Raw genomic sequence first — 24,517 nt, 5'->3', positions numbered from 1 at the left:
TCCCCGTGCCACAAAGTGCACTGGTCCTTCCCAGTGAACACATCTCTCTAATCTTATCTGAAAGTTATTTTTCAACACAGTAACTGATTCACAGCTAATTAAATCTCAAGGACCTCTATATCTCTAATCTAAGGTTTCAATTATAAAAATCCAACAGACACAACTCTTAGGAACATACAGACGGTTTAAAGTGAGGTATACTATACTTCTCCAGTTTAAATTTTTGTGACCATTATTTATTAGTATTATAGTAAACTCAGCAGTGGCCACAGGACTGGAAAAGGTCAGTTTTCATTCCAATCCCAAAGAAAGGCAATGCCAAAGAATGCTCAAACTACCGCACGATTGCACCCATCTCACATGCTAGTAAAGTAATGCTCAAAATTCTCCAAGCCAGGCTTCAGCAATACGTGAACTGTGTACATCCAGATGTTCAAGCTGGTTTTAGAAAAGGCAGAGTAACCAAAGATCAAATTGCCAACATCCGATGGATCATGGAAAAAGCAAGAGAGTTCCAGAAAAATATGTATTTCTGCTTTATTGACTATGCCAAAGCCTTTGACTGTGTGGATCACAATAAACTGTGGGAAATTCTGAAAGAGATGGGAATACCAGACCACCTGACCTGCCTCTTGAGAAACCTATATGCAGGTCAGGAAGCAACAGTTAGAACTGGACATGGAACAACAGACTGGTTCCAAATAGGAAAAGGAGTACATCAAGGCTGTATATTATCACCCTGCTTATTTAACTTGTATGCAGAGTACATCATGAGAAACGCTGGGCTGGAAGAAGCACAAGCTGGAATCAAGATTGCCAGGAGAAATATCAATAACCTCAGATATGCAGATGACACCACCCTTATGGCAGAAAGTGAAGAGGAACTAAAAAGCCTCTTGATGAAAGTGAAAGTGGAGAGTGAAAAAGTTCGATTAAAGCTCAAAATTCAGAAAACGAAGATCATGGCATCTGGTCCCATCACTTCATGGGAAATAGATGGGGAAACAGTGGAAACAGTGTCAGACTTTATTTTTTGGGCTCCAAAATTACTGCAGATGGTGACTGCAGCCATGAAGTTAAAAGATGCTTACTCCTTGGAAGGAAAGTTATGACCAACTTAGATAGCATATTCAAAAGCAGAGACATTACTTTGCCAACAAAGGTCCATCTAGTCAAGGCTATGGTTTTTCCAGAGGTCATGTATGGATATGAGAGTTGGACTGTGAAGAAAGCTGAGTGCCGAAGAATTGATGCTTTTGAACTGTGGTGTTGGAGAAGACTCTTGAGAGTCCCTTGAACTACAAGGAGATCCAACCAGTCCACTCTAAAGGAGATCAGTCCTGGGTGTTCATTGGAAGGACTGATGCTGAGGCTGAAACTCCAGTACTTTGGCTACCTCATGTGAAGAGCTGACTCATTGGAAAAGACTCTGGTGCTGGGAGGGATTGGGGGCAGGAGGAGAAGGGGACAACAGAGGATGAGATGGCTGGATGGCATCACCGACTGGATGGACATGAGTTTGGGTGGACTCCAGGAGCTGGTGATGGGACAGGGAGGCCTGGTGTGCTGTGATTCATGGGTCGCAAAGAGTCAGATATGACTGAGTGACTGATCTGAACTGAACTGAAACTGGGACATCAATAAATTCCACTACAAGAGAAATAAAATTAGCCTTTAATCCTCTCTGCCCAAAGAAATCTGATGTTACATGCTATCGCATGAATACAATTTTCCCATTAAGTTGGTCTTACCGACTCACACCTGTGCCTCTCTTTAGTCTCCATCAGTCCTCGGGCTGCCTACCTTTCAAAGCGCTGTTTCATCTGTTTACATGCGTAGTGGTTGCCATCTCTCAGGTTCTGCATCTTCATAACTTCAGAAAACGTTCCCTCTCCTATTTTGCCAATTGCTTTATAGTCTATAAATAAAAACAATTATAAAAATAAAAGTTGATTTATGCATCTGTTTCATACTTGCTTCCAGACAGCAGATGTCTTCATCTGTAAGATAATCCAAGAGCAACACGTCGGGGATGGTTTGCTTGTGTTTCTAAGGTTTGGTGCTCCCCTCATTTTAAGAGAAGCTGGGCTGTGTGTTGGCAGCACAGTCTCTGCCTCCCTCGTGCAGCGGGAGTCACGCGAGGCGAGGAAAGGCTGGGGACCCCTACGGGACGTGAGAGCAGAGGCTCCGAGGCAGGCTGCATGGGTGGCCCTCGCGGGAGTGGCGAGCCCGGGCCCGGCCTCTGGCAGGCGTGGCCATGCCCCGGCAGCCGGGAGCACACTCCTGAAAACCACTCCGAGGTCCCACACAAGGCCCGGCGGACCTGTGGCAGGCTCCTGGGGCGCTCGTTCCCCGAGTTTCTGGAAGCTGACAGCACGTCTCCCTGGCTTTGTGGCCACCACCACCATCACCTGGGCACAGACGGTGGTTCTATACGCCTCCAAGTCACTACGTTAAATCCCTTGCCACCTGAAACCCCGGAGCAGTTCCTGTCTTCCTGACCGAACCTTGACAGGCACAGAAAGGAGTCTCCTGGAGCGCACTGGGAACAAAGACGGAAACCAGGCCGTGGAGCAGCGAGGGGGCAGGCCGGCCGCTGGAGGGCCCGGCTCATCAGGGTGCAACTGCCGGCGACGGCAGACTACCTGCAGCGACTCCGCCTTTCGCAGACCAAGTGTCCACAGAGCCTGTGGGCCCAGGGACAGCAGCAGGAAGAGCCAGGATGACGGAGGGTGCTGAATATGCCCACCCGACAAGGGCTCTCCAGACAGAAGTGAGCACAGGGGAAACATGCTACTTTCCAAGCAGAAACGGAAGGCGTGAGAGTAGCCCAGAAAGCAAACGCTTCATTGGGTTGGAAAAGCTTCTGTGGTCCAAATAAGAGGAGGAGAAGACCAAAAAAACTTCACAGAAAGCAGTTGTGAGACTTGACAGGTGAACAAGCTACTCAGCCTTGCACCAAGGTCACTGGAAAGTCACAGGAAGGAGCCAGTCTCCACCCCACCCAAGCACCTGCCTTAGAGAGCTGGAGACTCCTGCAGGTTGAGGCAGCAAGGCACGACAGAACAAGACAGGCTTGAGAGGAACGCTGGAGAGAACACTGAGCGTGGAAGTGACCCGAAGCAGAAAGATCAGAACCTACTAAACAAGCCTGGACCAAAAAGAGCCCAGCACTGGCAGGTCCCAAACCCACATCAACAGAGAGCAGGCCTTTAAAACGATCCCGCTCCAAAGGAGCGCCTCCTCTTTCAGACAGAGCACATTTTTAATACCTCGCGTGAATTCTGATTTGAACAAACTGACAGAAAAAAGGCTCAGTTTTTTAGAGTAATGTTTTTGAGAAATAGTGTGCTTAAAGATTTTAAAAGTGCTTATCCGTTAGCAAGAACTGTTGATACTAAAGTCTTTCCAGGTAAAATGACACAATGTTTGGATTTTCTTTAAAATCCTATACACTCCCATTCACTTCTGCCAGAAGTATAAACTAATACAGCTATGGCTCGGCATTCCGATCCGGGGTATAGACTCAAGAGAAATGAAAGCGTAAGGCTAAACAACAGCCGGTACACATATGTTCATGGAAACATTTTCACAATAGCCAAAAGTGGGAAGAAAAGAAACGTCCATCAGCTAAAGAATTGGTCAACAGGGACTTCCTGGCAGTCCAGTGGCTAAGACCCTGCACTCCCAACATAGGGACCCAGGTTCGAGCCCTAATCAGGGAGCTAGATCCCACATGCTGCAACTAAAGATCCCGTATGCCGCAATAAAAACTAAATAAATGAAGATTCTGAGAGCCACAACTAAGACCTGGGACAGTCAAATAAATAAAACGGATGAACAAAGTGTGGTCTAGCTACACGATGACAGTACTCAGCCAGAGACGCAGGCTGCAACACGGACGAACCCTGAAAACCTCATGCTAAGTAAAGGAAGCCAAGCACAAAAGGCTATTTACATGAAATGTCCAGAACAGGCAAATCCACGGACGGAAAGTAGGTTAGCGGTTGCCAAGGGTGGGCGGGGTCTGCAGGAAATGGGGCATCGATTCGAGTTGATCCTGGCTTCTTTCTGCGATGACGATGAAAGTGCTTTAATAGATTATGATGATGGCTGGAGCACTCAGTAAAAACGCCAACAATCACCCAATCATATCCTTTACCTGGGTGAACTTTACAGTATGTCGATTACATCTCAATAAAGCTGTGAAAACAGACAGCTCTGTGGTGTTCGAGTCAGAACAGTGGTTGCCCTGGGAACGTCAGGACAGGGTGAGCTCTGCACCTGCTGTGCAGCAGGTTAACGACTATTTCACTTTCCGAAAACTCACCAACCTGCACTCGTAACTTCTTGCTAACAGATAAGCACTTTTAAAATCTTTAAGCACACTATTTCTCAAAAAACATTACTCTAAAAAACTGGGCCTTTTTTCTGTCAGTTTGTTCAAATTAGAATTCACGCGAGGTATTAAAAACGTGCTCTGTCTGAAAGAGGAGGCCCTGCTTTGGAGCGTGCAGTTTTCTGGACGGACATTATACTCCAATATTTAAAAACTGGAAGAAAAAAAAGCAAGCCAAAGGTGGGAATAAGTAGAAAACATGAGGAACGGAAAAGATACAAAGAGTACACGCAGGGAGAGGCACAAAGAAAAACAGGCTCAGATCAGACCACTGTCGGGACAGCCACGTGCACAAGTCCCACTGCCCAGACCATCACGAGCTGGCTCTCACCACGGCTCTAGCTCCCGGGAGGGCCGGGCCTTCCTGCTCTAGACGTGTCCTGTTCTCAAGCTCAGCCTTAATTAACGGTTATAATTATAAGTGAAGTGTAGTGAGACTCACTGGTCCTCACAACTAAAGCAGACTGAAACCACCTCTTGAATGAGAAAAGCAAAGTTTAGGGACCACTGACATTCCTCCACAGACCCCCTAACAGGGAGGCTGGATGTCCTCTTCTGTGGTTAGCTCCAGAGAGCCTCTTCCGGCTCCTCAAACAGGTCTCCATCCTATTTCCCAAATGAAAACTCTGTGGGCAGGACTGCCAGCCCCGACACTGACAGTACGTGGTCCTGGCAACTTACAAGAGCTGGACATAAACCAATTACACCAACACACACACACACAACAGCAAAAAAAGAAAGAACGCTTGGGCAAGGAAATACGGTTTCAGTATTATGACCATTCCATCCATAAAGAAGGCTGAGCACCGAAGACTTGATGCTTTTGAATTGTGGTGCTGGAGAAGACTCTTGAGAGTCTCTTGGACTGCAAGGAGATCAAACCAGTCCATCCTAAAGGAAATCAGCCCTGAATATTCATTGGAAGGACTGATGCTGAATGAAGCTGAAGCTCCAATACTTTGACCACCTGATGCAAAGAGCTGACTCACTGGAAAAGACCCTGATGCTGGGAAAGGCTGAAGGCAGGAGGAGAAGGGGACGACAGAGGATGAGATGGTTGGATAGTATCACGGACTCAATGGACATAAATTTGAGCAAACTCAGGGAGATGGTAAAGGGCAGGGAAGCCTGATGTGCTGCAGTTCGTGGGGTTGCAAAAGACACAACTCAGTGACTGAACAATGATTCACATGTAAGGAAATCTGTACACTAAAAGCCACAGTCCTGAGCAAACAGCATGACGGCAGCCTGTACTTTGTGTGAGAAGAGGCTGGGCCATCTTCTAACCCTAACCCTAACCCCAGGAAGGGCCTCCCCAAGCATCACCTGCAGGAAATCTACCCGAGGACACTGATAAACTCTCAGCGAGCATTTTCCAAACTGAGTTCTGCAAAACACTAGTACCCCTAAGACAGTAATGGGTACTCCCCAAAAGGGGGTTCCACAAGCAAACAAACTTAGGGAACGTGGGTTAGGTTAAAGAGAAACAGGTCTGACTTTCCCCGAATCAGCCATGTGTCCCTGGAGCACGTAGGGGGCTGTACTGCGTGTGAACACACAGGTCTCTCAGGAACTCCTGGGGCTGCTCTGGACCCCCAAACTGCGGATGTTTAAGCCCTACAATCCCTCTTCACCAAGTCTTCCCTGAGTAAAAAGTAACTAACCGAGCTCCCAGCACGGCAGGAGTTTGAAGCTGTTCTGCCAGTTCTACAGTTCTTCCTGCTCGCCCTCCAAGAGCGGTTGGTTGGCTGCAGTAAGGCAGGGCTCAGCCCCGGTGGGGTCTTCAGGATACAAGCATCAGAGCCCTTCTGACTAAAACCAGAAGCTGTAACCCACTTGACAACCACAGTTTCAACTAAAGCCCAGAGCCTCCCTCAAACAGGTAACCTGCCCAGTAAGTCCTGGAACCAGACCGGTAAGATTCTTGGGTGAATCCTCCCGAGAAGCTTCTTCAAAACTGACCAAATTACAGGCCCCGTGTGTGGCTTACCACTAGTTTGTCCAGTTTGGAGCATCATAAAACAACTTTGACAAATTTCTTAGGGAGCCTCCAAACTTGAAACTTGGTGGGGAAACTCAACCAGATGGATGCGTCTGCTGAGTAATACATCCTCTGGTCCTCAGGAAGACTCACCTGACCTGCCTAACCCCACTCCTACTCATCAAGGAACAGCCAGGGAATAACTGCTGCTCATTAAAACAACATCAAACCTTTACCTTCTCTTGGATGGACTAGACTGGAATGCCCAGAAATTTCCCTGAAGAGAGACACAGTCTATTACTGTGCAGAAAAAGCTCACGTGGCGGACCTAAAGCCACTCTCCGTAGAGACATCTGCCTGCAAGGCTGGCCCCGGCTGCCATCTGGGAACCCAGATTTGGGAAGGGCTCCCACCGGTCTCCATGCAGTAAGAGTCACTCACGATGCCTGCACCGTTCAAGCAGCAGCATGGTTTGCACTGGATCTGCAGAGGGTGCCTGTGTTCTCAGCTCCCAGTAGAAACCCCAGGGCAGCGGGGCTCTCATGAGCTGTGCTTACAGAAAACAGGTCACACGTGCCGTCACAGTGTGCTGCGGGAAGAACGAAGTGCGTCCTGGGTGACTCCACGAGGAGAGGACTCGGGAGCTTGTGTCTCGTTTCCTCTAGGCTTTTGCCCCACGTCACTTTCTCCTTCGCTGCTCTGCATCCTGTCACTGAGGACATCACAGCTATGAGCAAAAGTGTAACCTGAATCCTGTGAGTTCTCTGAGCAAATCTAAGGGTGGTCTTGGGCCCCAGCCGCCCCCAACACCATTTCTGCTATGTGTGCGTGCTACATCGATTCAGTTGTGTCCAGCTCTCTATGACCCTATGGGCTGCAGCCCGCCTGTCTGTGGGATTCTCCAGGCAAGAATACTGGAGTAGGTTGCCATGCCCCCCTCCAGGGGATCTTCCCCACCCAGGGGTGGAGCCCGTGCCTCTTACATCTCCTGCACCGGCAGCCGGGTGTCTAGTCTTTACCACTAGTGCCGCCTGGGAAGCCCGATGCGCACTGTACTTCAGCCTAAATGAAGCAAACGCCCCTGGTGGTGGGACTACATGACCATGGACATCACTGAAGCCCACGGGCACCAGCTACACATCAGGTGCCGGGCCACGCATGGAGGACACAGAGGCCAGGAGGACACAATCCCTCAGCTCGGGGACAGAGTGTGTTCCCGAGCCCCCAGTTTTAGGTCCTTTACTTAAAAAGAGACGCACACTCCTGTTTAGATATTAAAGGCCAAATTAATGGATGCTTAGTGTCAAAGTTAAATATGTGATGCTGTAGATTCTAATCTCCCAGGACCAACCTGGTAGGTAGGCCTCAGAGCAGATGCCTTTCCTCCTTCTGTGGGCACCCTGTCCTCTGCCACAGACCTGTTCGTGTCCACTCTGCACCTCTCTCCATAAGGCCGTAAGCCTCTTAAAGGCAAAGTCTACTAGCCTCCTTCATGCCCTGTACATCCTCCTCAACAAATGAATCAAAGAAGAAATGCCATGTCACATGCCCCCAATCCAGGATTCCTACAGTCCTCCAGACACACACTGCAGGAGGAACTTCGACGGCTGAATCACAGAATTATGACTACTGACTAACTGGCAACCAATCCTTTTTTATTCATCTGTGTTTAAATACCGGGTATTTCAGATTACAATGAGAGCGCTCTCCTGTCTCGTAGGTCACTTCCTTTCCCAGGTCAGACCATCCATATACACAACAGAGAGATCAGGAGGGTAGGGAGGATAAATGACTGGAAGGATGCTCCTTAAACTACCTTCATAGTCCTCCATCAAACTGTCTTTCAGAATATGTTTTTTCATTAATGTTAGTAGGAATCCATGGATATTTACTTTATATTCTGGGATGATCTAATGCTACTTTAGTGTGTTGCTTCAAACAGTTCCTGCTCTGGCCTTTAGGAGCTCTTTCTATTGGCTCCTTGGTCCCTTTGACATGCCCCCATCCACAAGGTTTGTCTGTCTAGGTTTACATTATCTGTTTTCTCAGTACTTTCTTACTTTCTGGCACTACAAAATCTTGTATATTTCCTGTTTCAGTGCTAGGACTGCCGCTTGGCCAAGGAGTCCTGGTTCCTTCTATCAGAGAAAGATATTTATCAAACACCAAGATCTGAACGCTAAGCCTCAGGCACCACTTTTCACTTAATCATCTCAACAACCCCATGCAACAGGCACCTCATTAGCCCATCTTACAAATGAGGAGCTGCGGCACCGAGAGTTTAGGTATTCTGCCCAGCGTCACACCAATAAAGCAGCAGGCTGCACACGCAGGGAGTCTGACCCCAGAGGAATTTCCCAACCACACTGCCACTGCTGTCTCCCATGAGCAGAACGCTGTCCAGGAGATGCAGAGGCCACACAAATGTACTCGTAAGAGCGGTGACCATGGTAAAAGACCCTTTCCAAAGTAATGGCTCAGCTGACAATGCCCATGAGAAAGGCAGAGCTTGGGAACCCCACTGCCAATGATATGAACATGTGAAAGTGTTAGTCGTGTCCGACTCTTTGCAACCCCATGGACTGTAGTCCGCCAGGCTCCTCTGTCCATGGAACTCTCTGGGCACGAATACTAGAGTGGGTTGCCATTTCCTTCTTTAGAGGATCTTCCTGACCCAGAGACTGAACCCAGCTCTCCTGCATGGCAGGCAGATTCTTTACCGTGTGAGCCACCAGGGAAGCCCATGATATAGAGCCCACTCTTCGGTATGAGGAACAGCGCCACAGACTGCAGCGGTGAGCGGCATGACCTTCACAAGTGGCGACCGAAGTCGTGCTTGCTCTTCCCTTATCGGATCCTTCCGGGCCTTCTGCTCCAGGCGGTCCACCAGGCACTCCAGTCACAACATCCCCTGACCATGTCTACACCGAGCCATAACCTGTGCCTTTCACGACAGTGCTGTGTGTGCTAATGTGCTCAGTCGTGTCTGTCTCTTTGCAACCCCCTGGCCTGTAGCCTGCCAGGCTGCTCTGTCCACGGGGTTCTCCTGGCATTTCCTCCCCCAGGGGATCTTCCTGATCCAGGGATCGAACCTGGGTCTCCTGCGTCGCCTGCATTGCAGGCGGACTGTTTACCGACTGAGCCATTGGGGAAGACCGTAGACAGTTGTTGAGCAAATAAAATGACAACAACTAGCTCTTAAAACTCAAGTTAAAGCACGTTCACTAGAATGGCTCCAATTTAAAAGACTGAAAATACCAAGTGTTGGCTAGGATGTGGAATAAATGGATCTCTCACACATGGATGATGGTAAATTAAAAATGGCATAGCCACTTTAGAAAGCAGGAAGTTTTTATAAAAGTAAATACACACTTCCAGCCCAATCCAGCAATTCAACTCCTAGGAATCTAGAGAAATGAAAACATATGTCCACACAAAGACTTGTACATGAATGTTCATAGCAGCATTATTCACAATAGCCACAAAATGGAACAATCCAAATGTTCACTAACTGAAAAATGAATAAACAAACTGTGGCATATTCAAGGGCTAGAATACAGCAATAAAAAGGACCAGACTACTAAGGAAAATCTCATGGACTGAGGAGCCTGGCCGGCTACCGTCCATGGGGTCACAAAGAGTCGGACATGACTGAGCAACTTCACTTTCACTAAGATGCCACTACATGCATGGACCCCAAAAAACATTCTAAACAAAGAAGACAGATTCAGAAAACCACATACATTTATATTTACTGCATTTATATGAAATTCTAGAAAAGGCGATACTTTAGCAATAGAAAGCATATCAATGATCTTGGGAGCCAGAAGTGGAGGAGGACGGTGACTGCAAAGGAGCACAAGACAACTTTTGGGGGCGAAAGAAAAGTTCTGCATGTTTTTTTTGGCTACATGGCTTGCTGGACCTTCATTTCCTGATCAGGGATTGAATCTACAAGCTGAAATATTATGTAGCCAGTAAAAACGATGAGGCATGAGCTGGAATCCAGACTGCCGGGAGAAATATGAATAACCTCAGATATGCAGATGACACCACCCTTATGGCAGGAAGCGAAGAGGAACTAAAGAGATTCTTGATGAAAGTGAAAAAGGAGAGTGAAAATCCTGGCTTAAAACTCAACATTCAAAAAACTAAGATCATGGCATCCTGTCCCATCACTTCATGGCAAATAAATGGGGAAACAATGGAAAGAGTGACAGACTTTATTTTCCTGGGCTACAAAATCACTGCAGATGGTGACTGCAGCCATGAAATTAAAAGATGCTTGCTCCTTGAAGGAAAGCTGTGACCAACCCAGACAGCATATTAAAAAGCAGAGACATTACTTTGCCAACAAAGGTCCGTCTAGTTAAAGCTAAGGTTCTCCCAGTAGTCATGTATGGATGTGAGAGGTGGACCATAAATAAAGCTGAATGCTGAAGAATTGATGCTTTTGAACTGTGGTGTTGGAGAAGACTCTTGAGAGTCCCTTGGACTGAAAGGAGATCAAACCGGTCAATTCTAAAGGAAATCAGTCCTGAATATTCATTGGAAGGACAGATGGTGAAGCTGAAGCTCCAATACTTTGGTCACCTGATGGGAAGAACTGACCCACTGAAAAAGACCCTGATACTGGTAAAGACTGAAGGCAGGAGGGGAAGGGGACGACAGAGGGTGAGATGGTTGGATGGCATCACCAACTCAATGGACATGAGTTTGAGCTGGCTCCGAGAGTTGGTGATGGACAGGGAAGCCAGGCATGCTACAGTCCATGGGGTTGCAAAGAGTTGGACATGACTGAGCGATTGAACTGAACCGAACTGAATAAAAATGAAGACTCAGCCTTTCCACTAAAATCTGGAACAAGATAAGGATGCACACTCTCACCACTTTTATTTAACATAGTATTGGAAGATCGAGCCACAGCAATCAGACAAGAAAAATAAAAGATAGCCAGACTGGAATGGAAGAGGTAAAATTGTCATTATATGCAGATGACATGATACTATATATAGAAAACCCTAAAGACACCCAAACTACAAGAACTGATTAAGTTCAGCAAGGCAGCAGGATACAAGATTAACATACAGAAATTGGTTTCATTTCTTTACACTAACAACAAAATATCAGAAAAGGAATATAAACAAAAATCCCTTTTAAATCATGTCAAAAAATAATAAAAACAAATGCTACCAAGAAAGTGAAAGGCTTATGTGCTGAGGACTGCAAACACTGACAGGACCTCTCTGGGGCCAGTGGCTGGGGACTGCCTACCAGCGCAGCAGATACGGGTTTGATTCCTGGTCTGGAAAGATCCCACTTGCCTTGGAGTAACTAAGCCCACGAGCCTAGAGTCCATGCTCATCATGTTCAGCAACAAGAGAAGATACTGCAGCAAGACGCCCATGAACTGCAACTAGAGAGTAGCCCCCACTCGCCGCAACTAGAGAAAGACTGCGCGTACATAGCCACGGAGCCCAGCACAGCCAAAACTAAACAAACATTTTTATAAAAAGTTTAAATAACACAGCTATATGAAAAAGGCAGATAGAACACGGAAGATAAATAAGTTCTTCATATTAAGATTCTATTCATTTTTACCAAACCAAGGCCTGTTTAAGTGGAATTTGAGCCTTATTTAAAGCATGAAAATGGAGTTCAAATTCACTTTTTGTGCAATTCTAAAACTGCCACACCCAAATCCAACTATCTATTAAAACTGCTTCTGAAGATCTTAATCAAGGCAGGTGATAAGCATCAGAACTATGCTGCTGTTTTAGTCGATCAGTGAGTCCGACTCTTGCAGCCCTATGGACTAGACTCCACCAGGGTTCTCACCCACACGATTTTCCAAACAAGAATTCTGGACTGGGCTGCCATTTCCTTCTCCAGTCACAACTAAGGGGGAAGTTAATCACTAAGTGTAACTCTCAACTGGAGATAAAAGAGGATTCAGCTTCTAATTCCCACTCTCTTTGAGAGAGAAAGTACTTCAAACCAAATCACTAAAAACAAGGTCAAGATCCTTCAATAAAGAAGGCTGTACCAAATTAATTAGTTCATGCACTGTGGGAAAAATGGTGACCTGAATTACTAAACATCATGAAAATACAGAAAGATGAAAAATTATTCATAAACTCATAAAAACGGCGATCATTTTGTAATGTGTAGAAACACTATAACTACGCTGTGCAGCTGGAACTAGCAGTGTTGTGGGTCAATTATACTTGAAAAAAACATAACATTTTAAAATTTAAACTGCACCCTTTGGGACTTCTCTGGTGGCCTAGGAACTAAGACTCTGAGCTCCCAATGCAGGGGCTCTGGGTTCGATCCCTGCTCAGAGAACCAGATCCCATGTGCCACAACCAAGACTTCACACTGAAGATCCCGCATGCAGCAGCTAAGACCCGGTGCAGCCAAATAAATAAACAAATAGTTTTTAAAAAACAAATAAAAGTTTAAAAGATACAAATCATAAAATGCAAATGTTAACATATAGATCGTGTGTGTGTGTGTACTATGTGTGTGTGTGTGTGTATATATGTATTTATATGCTAACATTTGTGATTTTTGACTGGGATCCTGGAAAAAATAAACACGCCTACCATGGATATTATTGGGATAACTGGGGAAATGTGAGATATAGACTGCATATTACATAACAGTATTGTATCAGCATGCTATTTACTGTGATTATGTAGGAGAATGTTCTTGTTCTTAGCAGATACTTGCTGAATTATTAATGGTGAAATGTAATGATGTCTACAACTAACTCTCAAAAGGTTTAGTGAAAATAAATACATAATTGAGAGAGACAGAAAATGCCAGAGCACGGTGAGACAGCACACGAACGAGGCGAGTGGAGCGTCTAGGTGAAGGGTGCACGAATATTCAGTGTACTCTTCTTGCAACTTTTCTGTAGATTCGAAAAATTTCAAAATGAATAGTTGGGAAGGAAAAAAAAAGGAATACAGTAAAAAATACGTGTATATAAGTCCACTGCTGCTGCTGCTGCTAAGTTGCTTCAGTCATGTCCGACTCTGTGCGACCCCTGAGACGGCAGCCCACCAGGCTCCCCCGTCTCCAGGCAAGAACACTGGAGTGGGTTGCCATTTCCTTCTCCAATGCATGAAAGTGAAAAGTGAAAGTGAAGTCCTCAGTCGTGTCCAACTCTTCGTGACCCCATGGACTGCAGCCTACCAGGCTCTTCCGTCCATGGGATTTTCCAGGCAAGAGTACTGGAGTGAGGTGCCATTGCCTTCTCCGATATAAGTCCACACTATACATAAAAATGTAAAGCCTTCTGTAGACCTTGTATTCTAACTACTGCTTTGGGTGCATTACTGGAAAAGATAATCACGTAAACAATATCTAACAAAAGAAAATAAGAACCTCTTGGACTTCACTGGTGGTACAGTGGGTAAGAATCCTCCCGCCGATGTAGAGGACACGGGTTCGATCCCTGGTCAGGGAATATTTCACTCGCCTGGGAGCAACTAAAGCCCGTGAGCCACAATTACTGAGCCGGAGTGCTCCAACTATCGAAGCCTGTGCACCAGAACCTGCGCTCGGAAAAAAGAGAAGCCACCACCGTAAGCCCAGGCAGCACAACAAAGAGTGGCCCCCACGGGATATAACTAGAGAAAGCCTGCGTGAAGCAACGAAGACCCAGCGCAGGGAAAAATTAATTATATGAAGAAAATAAGAATGTCTTGGAAAGGATGAATGAGATGAATTAATTGTTTTAAACATCTGTTACACAATTTATGCTGTATACCGATTACCAATTGACAATCAGGATACAATGCAAATTTAACATCATAACTACACCCAACATAATTTAATCTTTTCACAGCAAAACAGGTTGGAATTTTTCTGGACCTCAGGTTCACAGCATAAACGACAAGTATACCTGTACAGAACTGTAAAAATAAAAAAGCAGCCCATTCTAGTTGATTACGCTTGGATTGTTGATAACCCACCAACTGAAGCACAAATATGGTACCCCTCACATTTTCAAGGATGACTATCTCATTTCATAACTTCCCAGCAACGCTCTTTCACTGAAAGGCTCTTCCAAAATTTCTGTAAAGAAGTTCCGACAAAAACAGTACTACCTGATCCCAAAATAATAATAAAGTAAAAGACGCAGCCCAGCTTTCCTCTCAATTGTCTACTAAACCAATGACAATAAAAGGTAGGAAGCCACATTGTAACCGCTCACTACATTACTGCCAAATGTTTTCAACCCACCATTTAAAAGAATGAAAAACTCCCCAAACTGTAATGTAACCTCGCACCAAAATAAACCTCAGCTGGACTCGGGTGGACGTTCTGAGACCCTTCACAGCCGGACCAGCCCTGAACCCCTCGGGCTGCCCCCTCCGGCTGCCCCCTCCGGCTGCCCCCTCCGGCTGCCCCCGGGAACGCGGGTCCCCGACAGCCCACCGAGGTCCCCACTGCCCACCTCCCACGCCCGCCGAGTGCCTCTCGAAGCCGGCCCCCACCCGCCGCCACTCGCCCTCTGGTCCCGCCCCTCGCGGCTCCACTCAACTCTTCATCCTGGGTGCGGAAGCCGGAGACAACCCCTTCCGATACTGGACGGAGAAGAAAGGGATAGAAAGTGTAGACCCTGGCTTCCACTCCTTAGAGGCAGGGTCCCGAACTAGGACCTCCGTGGTGGTCCGTAAACAGACAGCGTTAGGATCCGGCCGCCATGTTGTATCCCTGTCACCCTAGCAACCGTCAGGTCCCGACCACCCCGAGGCCGGAGTCCGCGCGTGCGCAAAACGACCTATCGGCGCCCTCCGGTCCTACATGTACGCGTGCGCAGTACGGCCCGCCTCCTCACTCTAGTTGCTAAGCAACCCTCCCTGCAGGTTTAAGCTGTTCCTGGCTTTTGAGTGTAGGCGACTTTCCCCGGGATCGCTCTCCTCAGCCGTCCTGAGAATTTAGTGATTTGGGACCTCATGCCTGGACGACAGCCTTGAGCTTTAACTGGGCTGGGACACACTAAATAATTGTCAATGGATACCTTTTCTTTGCAGTCGCATGTTACAATTGAATATCCACTGACTATAGATAATATAGTCCCATGATTCAAAATTCAAAAATAACAAAAACAGAACAGAGTGGAAATCCTCCCTCCCACTGTTCTGTCCCCAGTTCCTCTCCGCATAAAGTAGGTAACTCGTTATAAGGGATCTTTATTCTTTTTTCCCTTTGTTACACCAGTGGTAGTCTCTATAGACTCCAATTTGTATTTTGCATTTTTCACCTGATACTTGGATACCTTCCCCTAGCAGTACCCAAAGAGCTTCATTCTTTTATTTAATGGCTCTTCTGGTTCATGGTTGTCGTGCCCCACTCGTGCCCCACTCTTTGCGACCCCATGGACTGTAACCCACCAGGCTCCTCTGTCCATGGGATTCTCCAGGCAAGGATACTGAAATGGGTTGCCACTTCTTCCTCTCGAGGACCTTCCTGACCCAGGGATCTGACTCTCATCTCCTTGGACTCCTCGATTGACAAGCGGATTCTTTTACCACTGAGCCACCTGGGAAGTCCCGCCTCATGGTTGCACCATCTCTGATTTAACTGGTTCCCTGCTGGACATCTCGGTTGTTTCTAATAAGCTGATCTTTCAAACACTGCTGCAGTGACCAGCCCTGAACACACGTTCATGTATACCCATAGGAGGAATTCTTAAAGTGGAGCTGCTGAGTCAAAAGGTGGTTGTTGTTGTTGTTCAGTCACTAGGTAGTGTCCGACTCTTTTCAACCCCATGGACTGCAGCATGCCAAGCTTCCCTGTCCTTCACTGTCTCCTGGAGTTTGCTCAAATTCATGTCTCTTGAGTCGGTGATGCTATCTAACCATCTCATCCTCTGCCTTCCTCTTCTCCTTTTGCCTTCAATCTTTCCCAGCATTAGGGGCTTTTCCAGTGAGTCGCCTCTTTGCATCAGGTGGCCAAAATATAGGAGCTTCAGCATCAGTCCTTCCAATGAGTGTTCAGGATTGATTTCCTTTAGGATTGATTGGTATAATATCCTTGCAGTCCAAGGGACTCTAAAGAGTCTTCTCCAGTACCACAATTCGAAGGCATCAAAAGGTATCTACTTTGTTTCGTTTACTTCTCTTTAAAAATTTGAGTCAAGATAAATAAATAAATAAAAATTTGAGTCAAAATCACATAACATACAATCAATCGTTTAAAATATGACATTCAGTACATCCATGATACATGATTCTAAGTGAAATAAGCCAGACACAAAAGGCCACCTGTTGCATGATTCCATTTACAGAGTAATTCCAGACTGGACAAATCCATAGAGATAGAATGTAGATACAGGCTTCCAGGGACTGGGGGAATGAGAGTGGCTGCTAACAGGTAAGGGATTTCTTTCTGTGGTGTTGACAGCGTTCTGGAATTAGGTGGTGGTGATGGTTGCACAACTTTGTAAGTCTAGTAAAAACCACTGAATTGTATGTATTAGATGGTTAGAATGGTCCATTCTGTGAATTTTATCAAGTGAATTGAAAAAAAAAAACCAGGGTGATTATTGCTGGTATTATTATTGTTTTTTTCCAAATCAAAAGAGCTTTTATCGCATCTTTAAAATATCACAAATGAGTCCAAAGAATCATCTGGCATTTTGTGGTTTCTGTAGCCGGACCACCCAGAGCTTATTCATCAGCCTGCTGAAATGTTCCTTTTTCAGAAACGTAGATACCATCCAAAATTTTCCTAATATCCTTGTGGCTTGCTGAATCTGACACAGGTTCCGTGTGGTTTCCTTCAAGACTCAACTCATCTTCCTGGGCTTGAGGTACTGAATAAGCCATGTCCAGGCTCATCTGACCCCTGTGCATGTATTTTCCATCCCCGAAACGTTCAGATTTCAGCAAGAGAAGCATTCTCCTGAATAGCAACATCGATGGGGAAGTGAGCACGCACAGACCTCATCTTGTAACAGAAGCCCAGCGTGACGCTTTTGATCATGTTCTGTACATGACTACAGACCATGCAAACAGTAACCAGTTCCTTTTTATTTCTCCACCATTTGTCAACTTGGAGCCTCTTTGTTTTCTTTCCAAGGAGACTGAATGCTACATCGATGTGATTGAAGTCCCTCCACTGGGTGCCTCTGGGGCCCTTCACTGTGCATCCCTTCAGAGTAAGTGCAGAGTCGGACGTGACTTAGCCACTGAGCACTGCTGCCGCTAGTTCAGAGTAATGTTGGCGTTTCTGGAACGCCGGCAGTCCGATTGCTGAGAGTGGTCTACATTCTCGAAGTGGATGAGGTGTGGGTGTTACTGTGGGTGGTCCTGTCCTTGTTGGCTCTGAACAGCCACATCTAATCTCTCCAGAAACTGGAATTGATTTTTCTCTTCTTTCTCCTTGTGGTCTTTCCCCTTATGTGGGGACTTGTATTTAGGTCACATTGATCTCTCTTTCTTTCTCACACTGTCTTTTTCATATTTGTTTCTTCTACCAAGGTAGGTTCTAAGCTTCTTAGCCCACCCACCTGTCTTTTATCTCTTCTGCAGGCAGAAGGACTTTCTGGGTAGTCACTGAATACCTTTTAAAAGGTGAACCAGTGAATGCATTTAACACCATCATTTGGATCTTCTATTCACCTTCACTGTGGACAATTAGTAGTGAAATCCTGAAGAAGCCCAGGGGGGTCCTGATCCTGAGGAAGGGTCACAGCAAGGCGTCCCCTGTAGGCAGACACAGCCTTGGTGCGCCTTCCCAGGTGAGCAGGGCCTATTGGACTTCAGCCCTCCAGCGCCACAAACATCAGCACCCTGGTCCGCAACCTGCACTTCAAACCTGGAGGCCTTGGGAGAAGGGAGTGGAAGGGCCTTCGGAGTGGAAGATCAAAGGAAACAAACAGGGACCTTAGTAGGAAGGCAGAAAGGGAATTGTGTGAGATTTTGCCTAGAGCAGAGGTTCTCAATCTTTAACTTGCACTGAAGTCACCTGTCTTCAGATGATTCTAGACTCTGCAGGGCCCCAGCCACAGACTTCCTGAGTTTGTCATTCTGGGGTGGGATTTGAAAATTCACATCTTGGGACTTCCCTGGTGGTCCAGTGGCTAAAACTCTGCGCTCCCAATGGAGGGGGCACAGGTTCCATTCCTGGTCAGAGAACCAGATCCCACCAGACTCAACTTTAAGACCCAGTGCAGCCAAATAAATAAGTATGATAAATATTAAAAAGAAAGAAAATGTGCATCTCCAACAGAATCCCAAGTGATGCCACTGCTGCACTTACGACCATATTTTGAGACCCACTAGCCCATTCTTTCTTTAATTCTAAGACGACTAGGAAATGCTACTTCAGAATAGCCTGGGAAGTCTTTCTGTAGAGTTTATAGACAGCGGGCTCAGCCTTCTCGGGTTTCAGGTGTGTGGCCTACGTCCTTGCTTCTTTAGACCACTCTTCCACTAAAGGACAAAAGAAGAATTGACAGATGAGGAATAACAGGCTGCGAGCTCCTCCAGGGAGGCCCACCCTGAGCCCCTTGCCTGCTCAGCACAGACAGCCACCAGGCGTATGTCACATGCTCGAAAGATGCTTGTGAATGAAACCAGCCTGCATCCCTGGAGCTCTGCTTTTAAAGCTCTGCATGAATACCACCTAATTATAGCCACTTGCGCCTTTTGACTCATTCCGAAACTGTTCCTCAGACAGTTCATCCTGTATCCCAACATTAGCTTTTCTCTAATTTCCAGTCTCAAAAGATTCAAGCTATGTTTAGCAGACAATCTGTTTCTGCTGAGTTTCTTAATTAATGTTCAAAGCAGGAAATGGGCAGAAGTTAGAAAAATTAGGAAAGACAGAAATTTCATACATGTTAACCTTGGTAAGGTGGATGAAACGCAAATCTACCTATGGATATTAGAAATCAGATTGATTTTAGAAAATAATGGAGTTCCCTGGTAACCTAGGGGTTGGGACTCAGCGCTTTTGCTGTTGGGGCCTGGGTTCAACCCCTGATCAGGGAACTGAGATCCCACAAGCCATGTGGCATGGCCAAAATAATAATAATAGTAATATAAAAATAAATAATAAATGTATCTCAGAGGAAACTTAGCAAGAGTGGGAAGGTAAAATAAGAGCAAGAACATTAGCCATTCAAATGAACATGAAGAATGGCAGTTAACCAAAGCAGTTATGAATGAGGTTGTTGTCAAGTGTGAATGTAAAACAAATCAACGTCAGGCTAAAGAGGAGTCCAAGCACTTTTCCAACAAAAAGACACATGAAACAATAGATTTTTAAGTGTGAAAGAACTTTTCCCAAGAAGAGAATAGAAAAATTCTTAAAGTGGTAGGAGAGTGAGCCAAGTGAGTGACCCCAATCAGTGAGCCAAGTGGGTGACTCCAGCCAAGTTACAGGGCCAGTGTTTCCTCATTTCTGAACAATGAGGATAAAAATACCCTCTGTGAAGAGCAATGCAAAGAGTGAAGAGTAGATGCGACATCTCTGTCTCTCTAGAGTATGCTGTTTGATTTTTTCCCAGAGTCTGAAACCAGACAAGACCCTGTAGGACTCCTGGGCACAAAAGCCTTTCTGTGTCCCCCTTTTAGTGTTTTGTTTGTAGGAAATAGACGTCATTCAGCCTCCATGACCTCCCCTGAGTCCCAAGGAGCAGGTTTACACGGTTGCCACCTAGGGAAGGGAGGAGATGTGGAGACAAAGGAGGAGCAGGCAAGCCAAAGGGGGAGTGGAGAACTAGCAGGTGCAAATGGGCATATGTAGAATGAATAAACAAGGTCCTCCTGGATAGCACGGGAAACTACGCTCAGTATCCTGTGATAAGCCATAACTGAAAGGAATATGAAATAGATTGTATATATGTGTGTGTGTGTGTATAACTGAGTCACTTTGTTGTATAGCAGTAAGTGCGTCCGTACTAAGTTGCTTCAGTCATGTCTGACTCTTTGTGACCCTATGGACTATAGCCAGCCAGGCTCCTCTGTCCACTGGATTCTCCAAGCAAGAATACTGGAGTGGGTTGCCCTGCCCTCCTCCACGTAATCTTCCCGACCCAGGGATCGTATCCATGTCTCCTGCATTGGCAGGTGGATTCTTTACTGCTGAGCCACCAGGGAAGCCCATTCTTTTCTACTTCACCCAGAACTCTGTCTCCAAAATTTAATTTGGTGTCAGCTTATGGAGGCTGGATTCTGCATCAGGTCTAAAATAGGCCTGGCAGAGAGCAAATGTTCGATAGAGGTTGTTGACTAATCAGGAAACACCATCAGCTGTCACCTGCTCTGTCTGTCCTCTGTGATGAGGGGCAAGCCGATTTTTGATGAGTGTTGAGCATCCAGGACAAACCTTGGGCTTCCTAGGTGACTCAGTGATAAAGTGCCAAGTGACAGACACAGGTTTGATCCCCAGGTCAGGAAGATTCTCCTGGAGAAGGAAATGGCAACCCACCCCAGTATTCTTGTCTGGGGAAATCCCATGAATGGAGGAACCTGGTGGGCTATAGTTCGAGTCACACAGTTGGACACGACTTAGCAACTCAACAACAATAACAACAAGGGTAAACCTTAATCCTTGATCGGGAGGAATTGAACAGGCAGACTGACAGGTTGTAGAAGTCATATGGCCTGTTGTTGGGGATCCAGAGAGGGGAAGGTCTTTACCAAAGTCCCCCACTCACTGGTGGCCCCCTGGGCTCTGACCCGGGTCTTCAGCTTCCAGCTCCCCGTGCTTCTACAGTTGTTGTGTCTAAAAGAGACCTTTATAAAAGCTCTCCAATGAATGCACGTACTCTCAAGAAGTACATTTTACAAGCCCTTGAATCAACCTATTTGTTGGAACAAATTAGAAGCAACATCTGAAAAACCCTTCTGTTTGTCTATTTTTCTTTTGTATTGTCTAACAGCTTTGACATAGTACATATTGTACAATGAAGCATTTCACTTCTCTTTTTCCTTCCCTTCTTTCTTTTTTTTTCCGGAATCGGCTGGCAAGAATTCAGCTTCAATGTTGAAAGTGCTTTGCTCTCTTTTTGTCGCTGTGCACCAGGGCCCCGAGTCAAAATGAAAAATGTAAAAAGGGGACTTCCCTGGTGGTCCAGTAGTTAAGACTCTACTGCAGGATCATGGGTTCAATCCCTGGTTGGGGAACTAAGATCCCCCAAACCTCGCTGCATGGCCAAAACAGAAAAAAAAAAAAAATGCCAGGACAAAAGGACACGTTTCCAAATTGAAAAGGCCGTGAAATGCTCAGCACAGTGAATTTGACATTCATTTAACAAATAGTTAATTGAATGTGTGCTGTGCCTGGCACTGTTCTAGGAACATGGGATCCATGAGTGTGAGGTCGGAGGGAGAGATGAGTGATGCTTCTGCAAGCTGGGGAGCATCCAGGAATGCCCGCAAACCGCCAGGAGCGTGGGAACGGGCCTGGAACAGGTTCTTCCTCAGGACCTTCAGAGGGAACCAACCTTGAAGACACTGTGACCTTGGACTTGTGGCCTCCAAAACTGTGAGCGAATAATTGTGTTGTTTTCATCACCCGGTTTGTGGGGTTTTATTATGGCACCTCTAGGAAACGAATGGACTTCCCTGGTGGCTCAGATGGCAAAGAATCTGCCTGCAGTGCAGGAGACCCCAGTTCAATCCCTGAGTCAGAGAAGGGAATGGCAACCCACTCCAGTATTCTTTTTTTTTTTTTTTTCCACTCCAGTATTCTTGCCTGGAGAATCCCATGGACAGAGGAACCTGGCAGGCTACAGCCCAGGGGGTCACAAAGAGTCAGACACGACTGAGCGACTAATACACACACTGAGAGGAGACGAATACAGGGGTGCCTTTATTTTCATACCAAAGGCTGCAATTTATAAACAGAATGACAAGTTTTATAAGTTGATTTTAAAGCAAACTAAAATCTGAGATAGTTGCATGCAACAAAGCACCCCTTGGATATTTAAAAACCCATGTAACTATACAGGTTTAATTCTGATCATGTATGTGTTTTCCTGGACTTCCCGGGTGGCTCAGATGGTAAAGCGTCTGTCTACAATGTGAGAGACCTGGGTTCACTCAAAGATTGAAAATCAGGACTTGTTTGTCCTGGAAGCCCTGTAAAATGGGGTGAGAAATGGCCGGAGAAGTTCAGAGGGGTTTGGAGAAGAGCGCTGTGCAAAAGCCTCAGCCTTCCGCCAGCACGGGACTCCGAGGAGCCCAGGCACCCAAGTGCGCAGCTCCCTACGTCGGTCTAGGGTGCCCCCTGCCGCCTATACTTAGTCACTGCGTCTCCCGACCTTGAATCCTGGGTGGCCTTGGCCGGGAGGGCCTTGCCTGCTGAGGAAACGTGGCTGGAACAACCACGAAAGAGGGTGATGAGGCTGTGGCAGAAGAAAGCGGGGAAAGGAGCAGGTTCAGATCAGATCAGTCGCTTTGCTCAGTCGTGTCCGACTCTTTGCGACTCCATGAATCACAGCACGCCAGGCCTCCCTGTCCATCACCAACTCCCGGAGTTCACTGAGACTCACGGTGGGGTCTTTCAAGCGGCTGTTACTCCAGCTGTGGGATTGCCAGATACAGTACAGGATGTCCAGCTGAAACCGAATTTCAGATCAACCACACACTGGTTTAGTATGTGTGCTAAGTCTCTTTTTCAGTCATGTCCGACTCTTTGCGACCCCATGCCAGGCTCCTCTGTCCATGGGATTCTCCAGGTTACAATGCTAGACTGGGCTGCCACGCCCTCCTCCAGGAGATCTTCCCTACCCAGGGATGGGACTTGCTTCTCTTATGTCCCCTGCGTTGGCCAGGTGGGTTCTTTACCACACGGGCCGCCTGGTTTAGTATAAGTATGCCCCAGATAGTGTGCAGGACAGACTTATGCTAAGGTGTTTGCTAAATCTGGCAACACTATCAGGGCTGGGCCAGAAGAGGACAGTTTGAACTCAGAGAAATAACTTTATCTGACTTTGTTTTAAAGTGTAAGATAAGTTTGAAATTAGTTCATTTATCCATCTTGTAACTGAGAACTCTTTGGGGCCTTCCCAGGACAGACCCCCTCCCTCATGTCCTCTGTGCTGGCTTCTCTTGGAAGCGCCTAGATAATAGTATCTGATGCACAGCTCCTGAGTTGTTTTACAGGTGCTAACAATCACCACCAAATGGAAGAAATTAACTTCTTGATGGCCATAAGCGCGAAGCCCCAGACCTACTGGTGCTTAAGGATCGATAATGTTAACCCCTGACACCATCCCAGTACCACTATCACCCAATCAGAGAACTGAGTATGAGCTCATCACATATCCCATGATGCCCCCTCCCTCACCTGACCTTTCAAAATGCTTTGCTGAAACCCACTGGGGAGTTGGGGTATTCCGAGCACCAGCTCTGCTGGACTCCTTGCTTGGCTCCCTACAATAGATGTCACTCTTTCCTTCACCATGACCCGGGGGCAGTAGGTGGGCTTTACAGTGAACAAACGAGGGGACCCAAGTTTGGTTCAGTAACAGCCTGACTCCTGTTTATTAATCATGTATTATTCCAGACAGGGTGCTAGACTCTGGACACTCACCTGTAAGCAAAATGGGCAGGATGCCTGCCTACAACTCATCGTAGGCCGCTCACTCTACCCCCTTGGCTTACACGGATCTATCCTTGTCCTTCAGGACACAGTCAGGCGTCCCAGTCTCCAGGAGCTTGTCCAGCCCACCCTCCACTAGCTCCACAGTCTAATACACTCATCACGGCGCCTAAGCGCGCCTAAGCACTCTAAAACCTGTCTTTGCCAGACCTGTCTATGCCTTAAGTAAGGCATAGTTTTTCCTCCTCCATCCTTTTGAGGATGTCTGGCAATTGTCGTCATTTTGCCCTCTTTTGTTAACTAGCACATGAATAAATCGTGAAATAGCTGTGGAATGGGCAATGTGACAGCCACTGCCAAGGCATAAGGTCTGTGTGCAAAAAAAACAAAAACAAAAACAAAACCAAAAAACAGGAGAAAAGTGCTGGGAAGACAAAACCCTGAAGACATCCATTCCCCCAGCCGTGTGTCCCCGGGGTCTCTTGGTCCCTGAGAGGCCCTAGCCGCCCGCGCTGATGAGGCACAGGTCTGAGCTCCGTGAAGACAAGATTAGGTCCGTT

The 24,517-nt window shown here is 46.6% G+C and overlaps 1 protein-coding gene and 1 pseudogene across 7 annotated transcripts in view; both read right to left on the bottom strand.

Moving 5' to 3' along the window:
* MOK (MOK protein kinase) overlaps positions 1–15,181 on the bottom strand; it is a 42,890-nt gene extending 27,709 nt beyond the window's left edge. For 3 of the 7 annotated variants that reach the window (XM_025271037.3, XM_025271042.3, XM_025271040.3), the window contains exon 1: positions 14,938–15,180. Coding sequence is in view for 3 of the 7 variants with exons in the window: in XM_025271040.3 (XP_025126825.2) it covers positions 14,938–14,944 (7 nt within the window). In the remaining 4 variants the exon portion in view is untranslated. Of the gene's footprint in view, positions 1–1,803; positions 1,919–14,937 lie in introns of those variants that run through there. The other 4 variants (XM_006079058.4, XM_025271036.3, XM_044932775.1 and 1 more) reach the window with 3 other exon arrangements.
* A 1,887-nt stretch (positions 15,182–17,068) lies between these two features.
* On the bottom strand, positions 17,069–17,670 carry LOC102406158 (annotated as a pseudogene).
* Between the last annotated feature and the right edge of the window lie 6,847 nt (positions 17,671–24,517).

This window comes from Bubalus bubalis, chromosome 20 (assembly GCF_019923935.1).
Source record: "Bubalus bubalis isolate 160015118507 breed Murrah chromosome 20, NDDB_SH_1, whole genome shotgun sequence".
Taxonomy (NCBI): Eukaryota; Metazoa; Chordata; class Mammalia; order Artiodactyla; family Bovidae; genus Bubalus; species Bubalus bubalis.
This window is presented reverse-complemented; position numbering and strand designations above follow the sequence as displayed.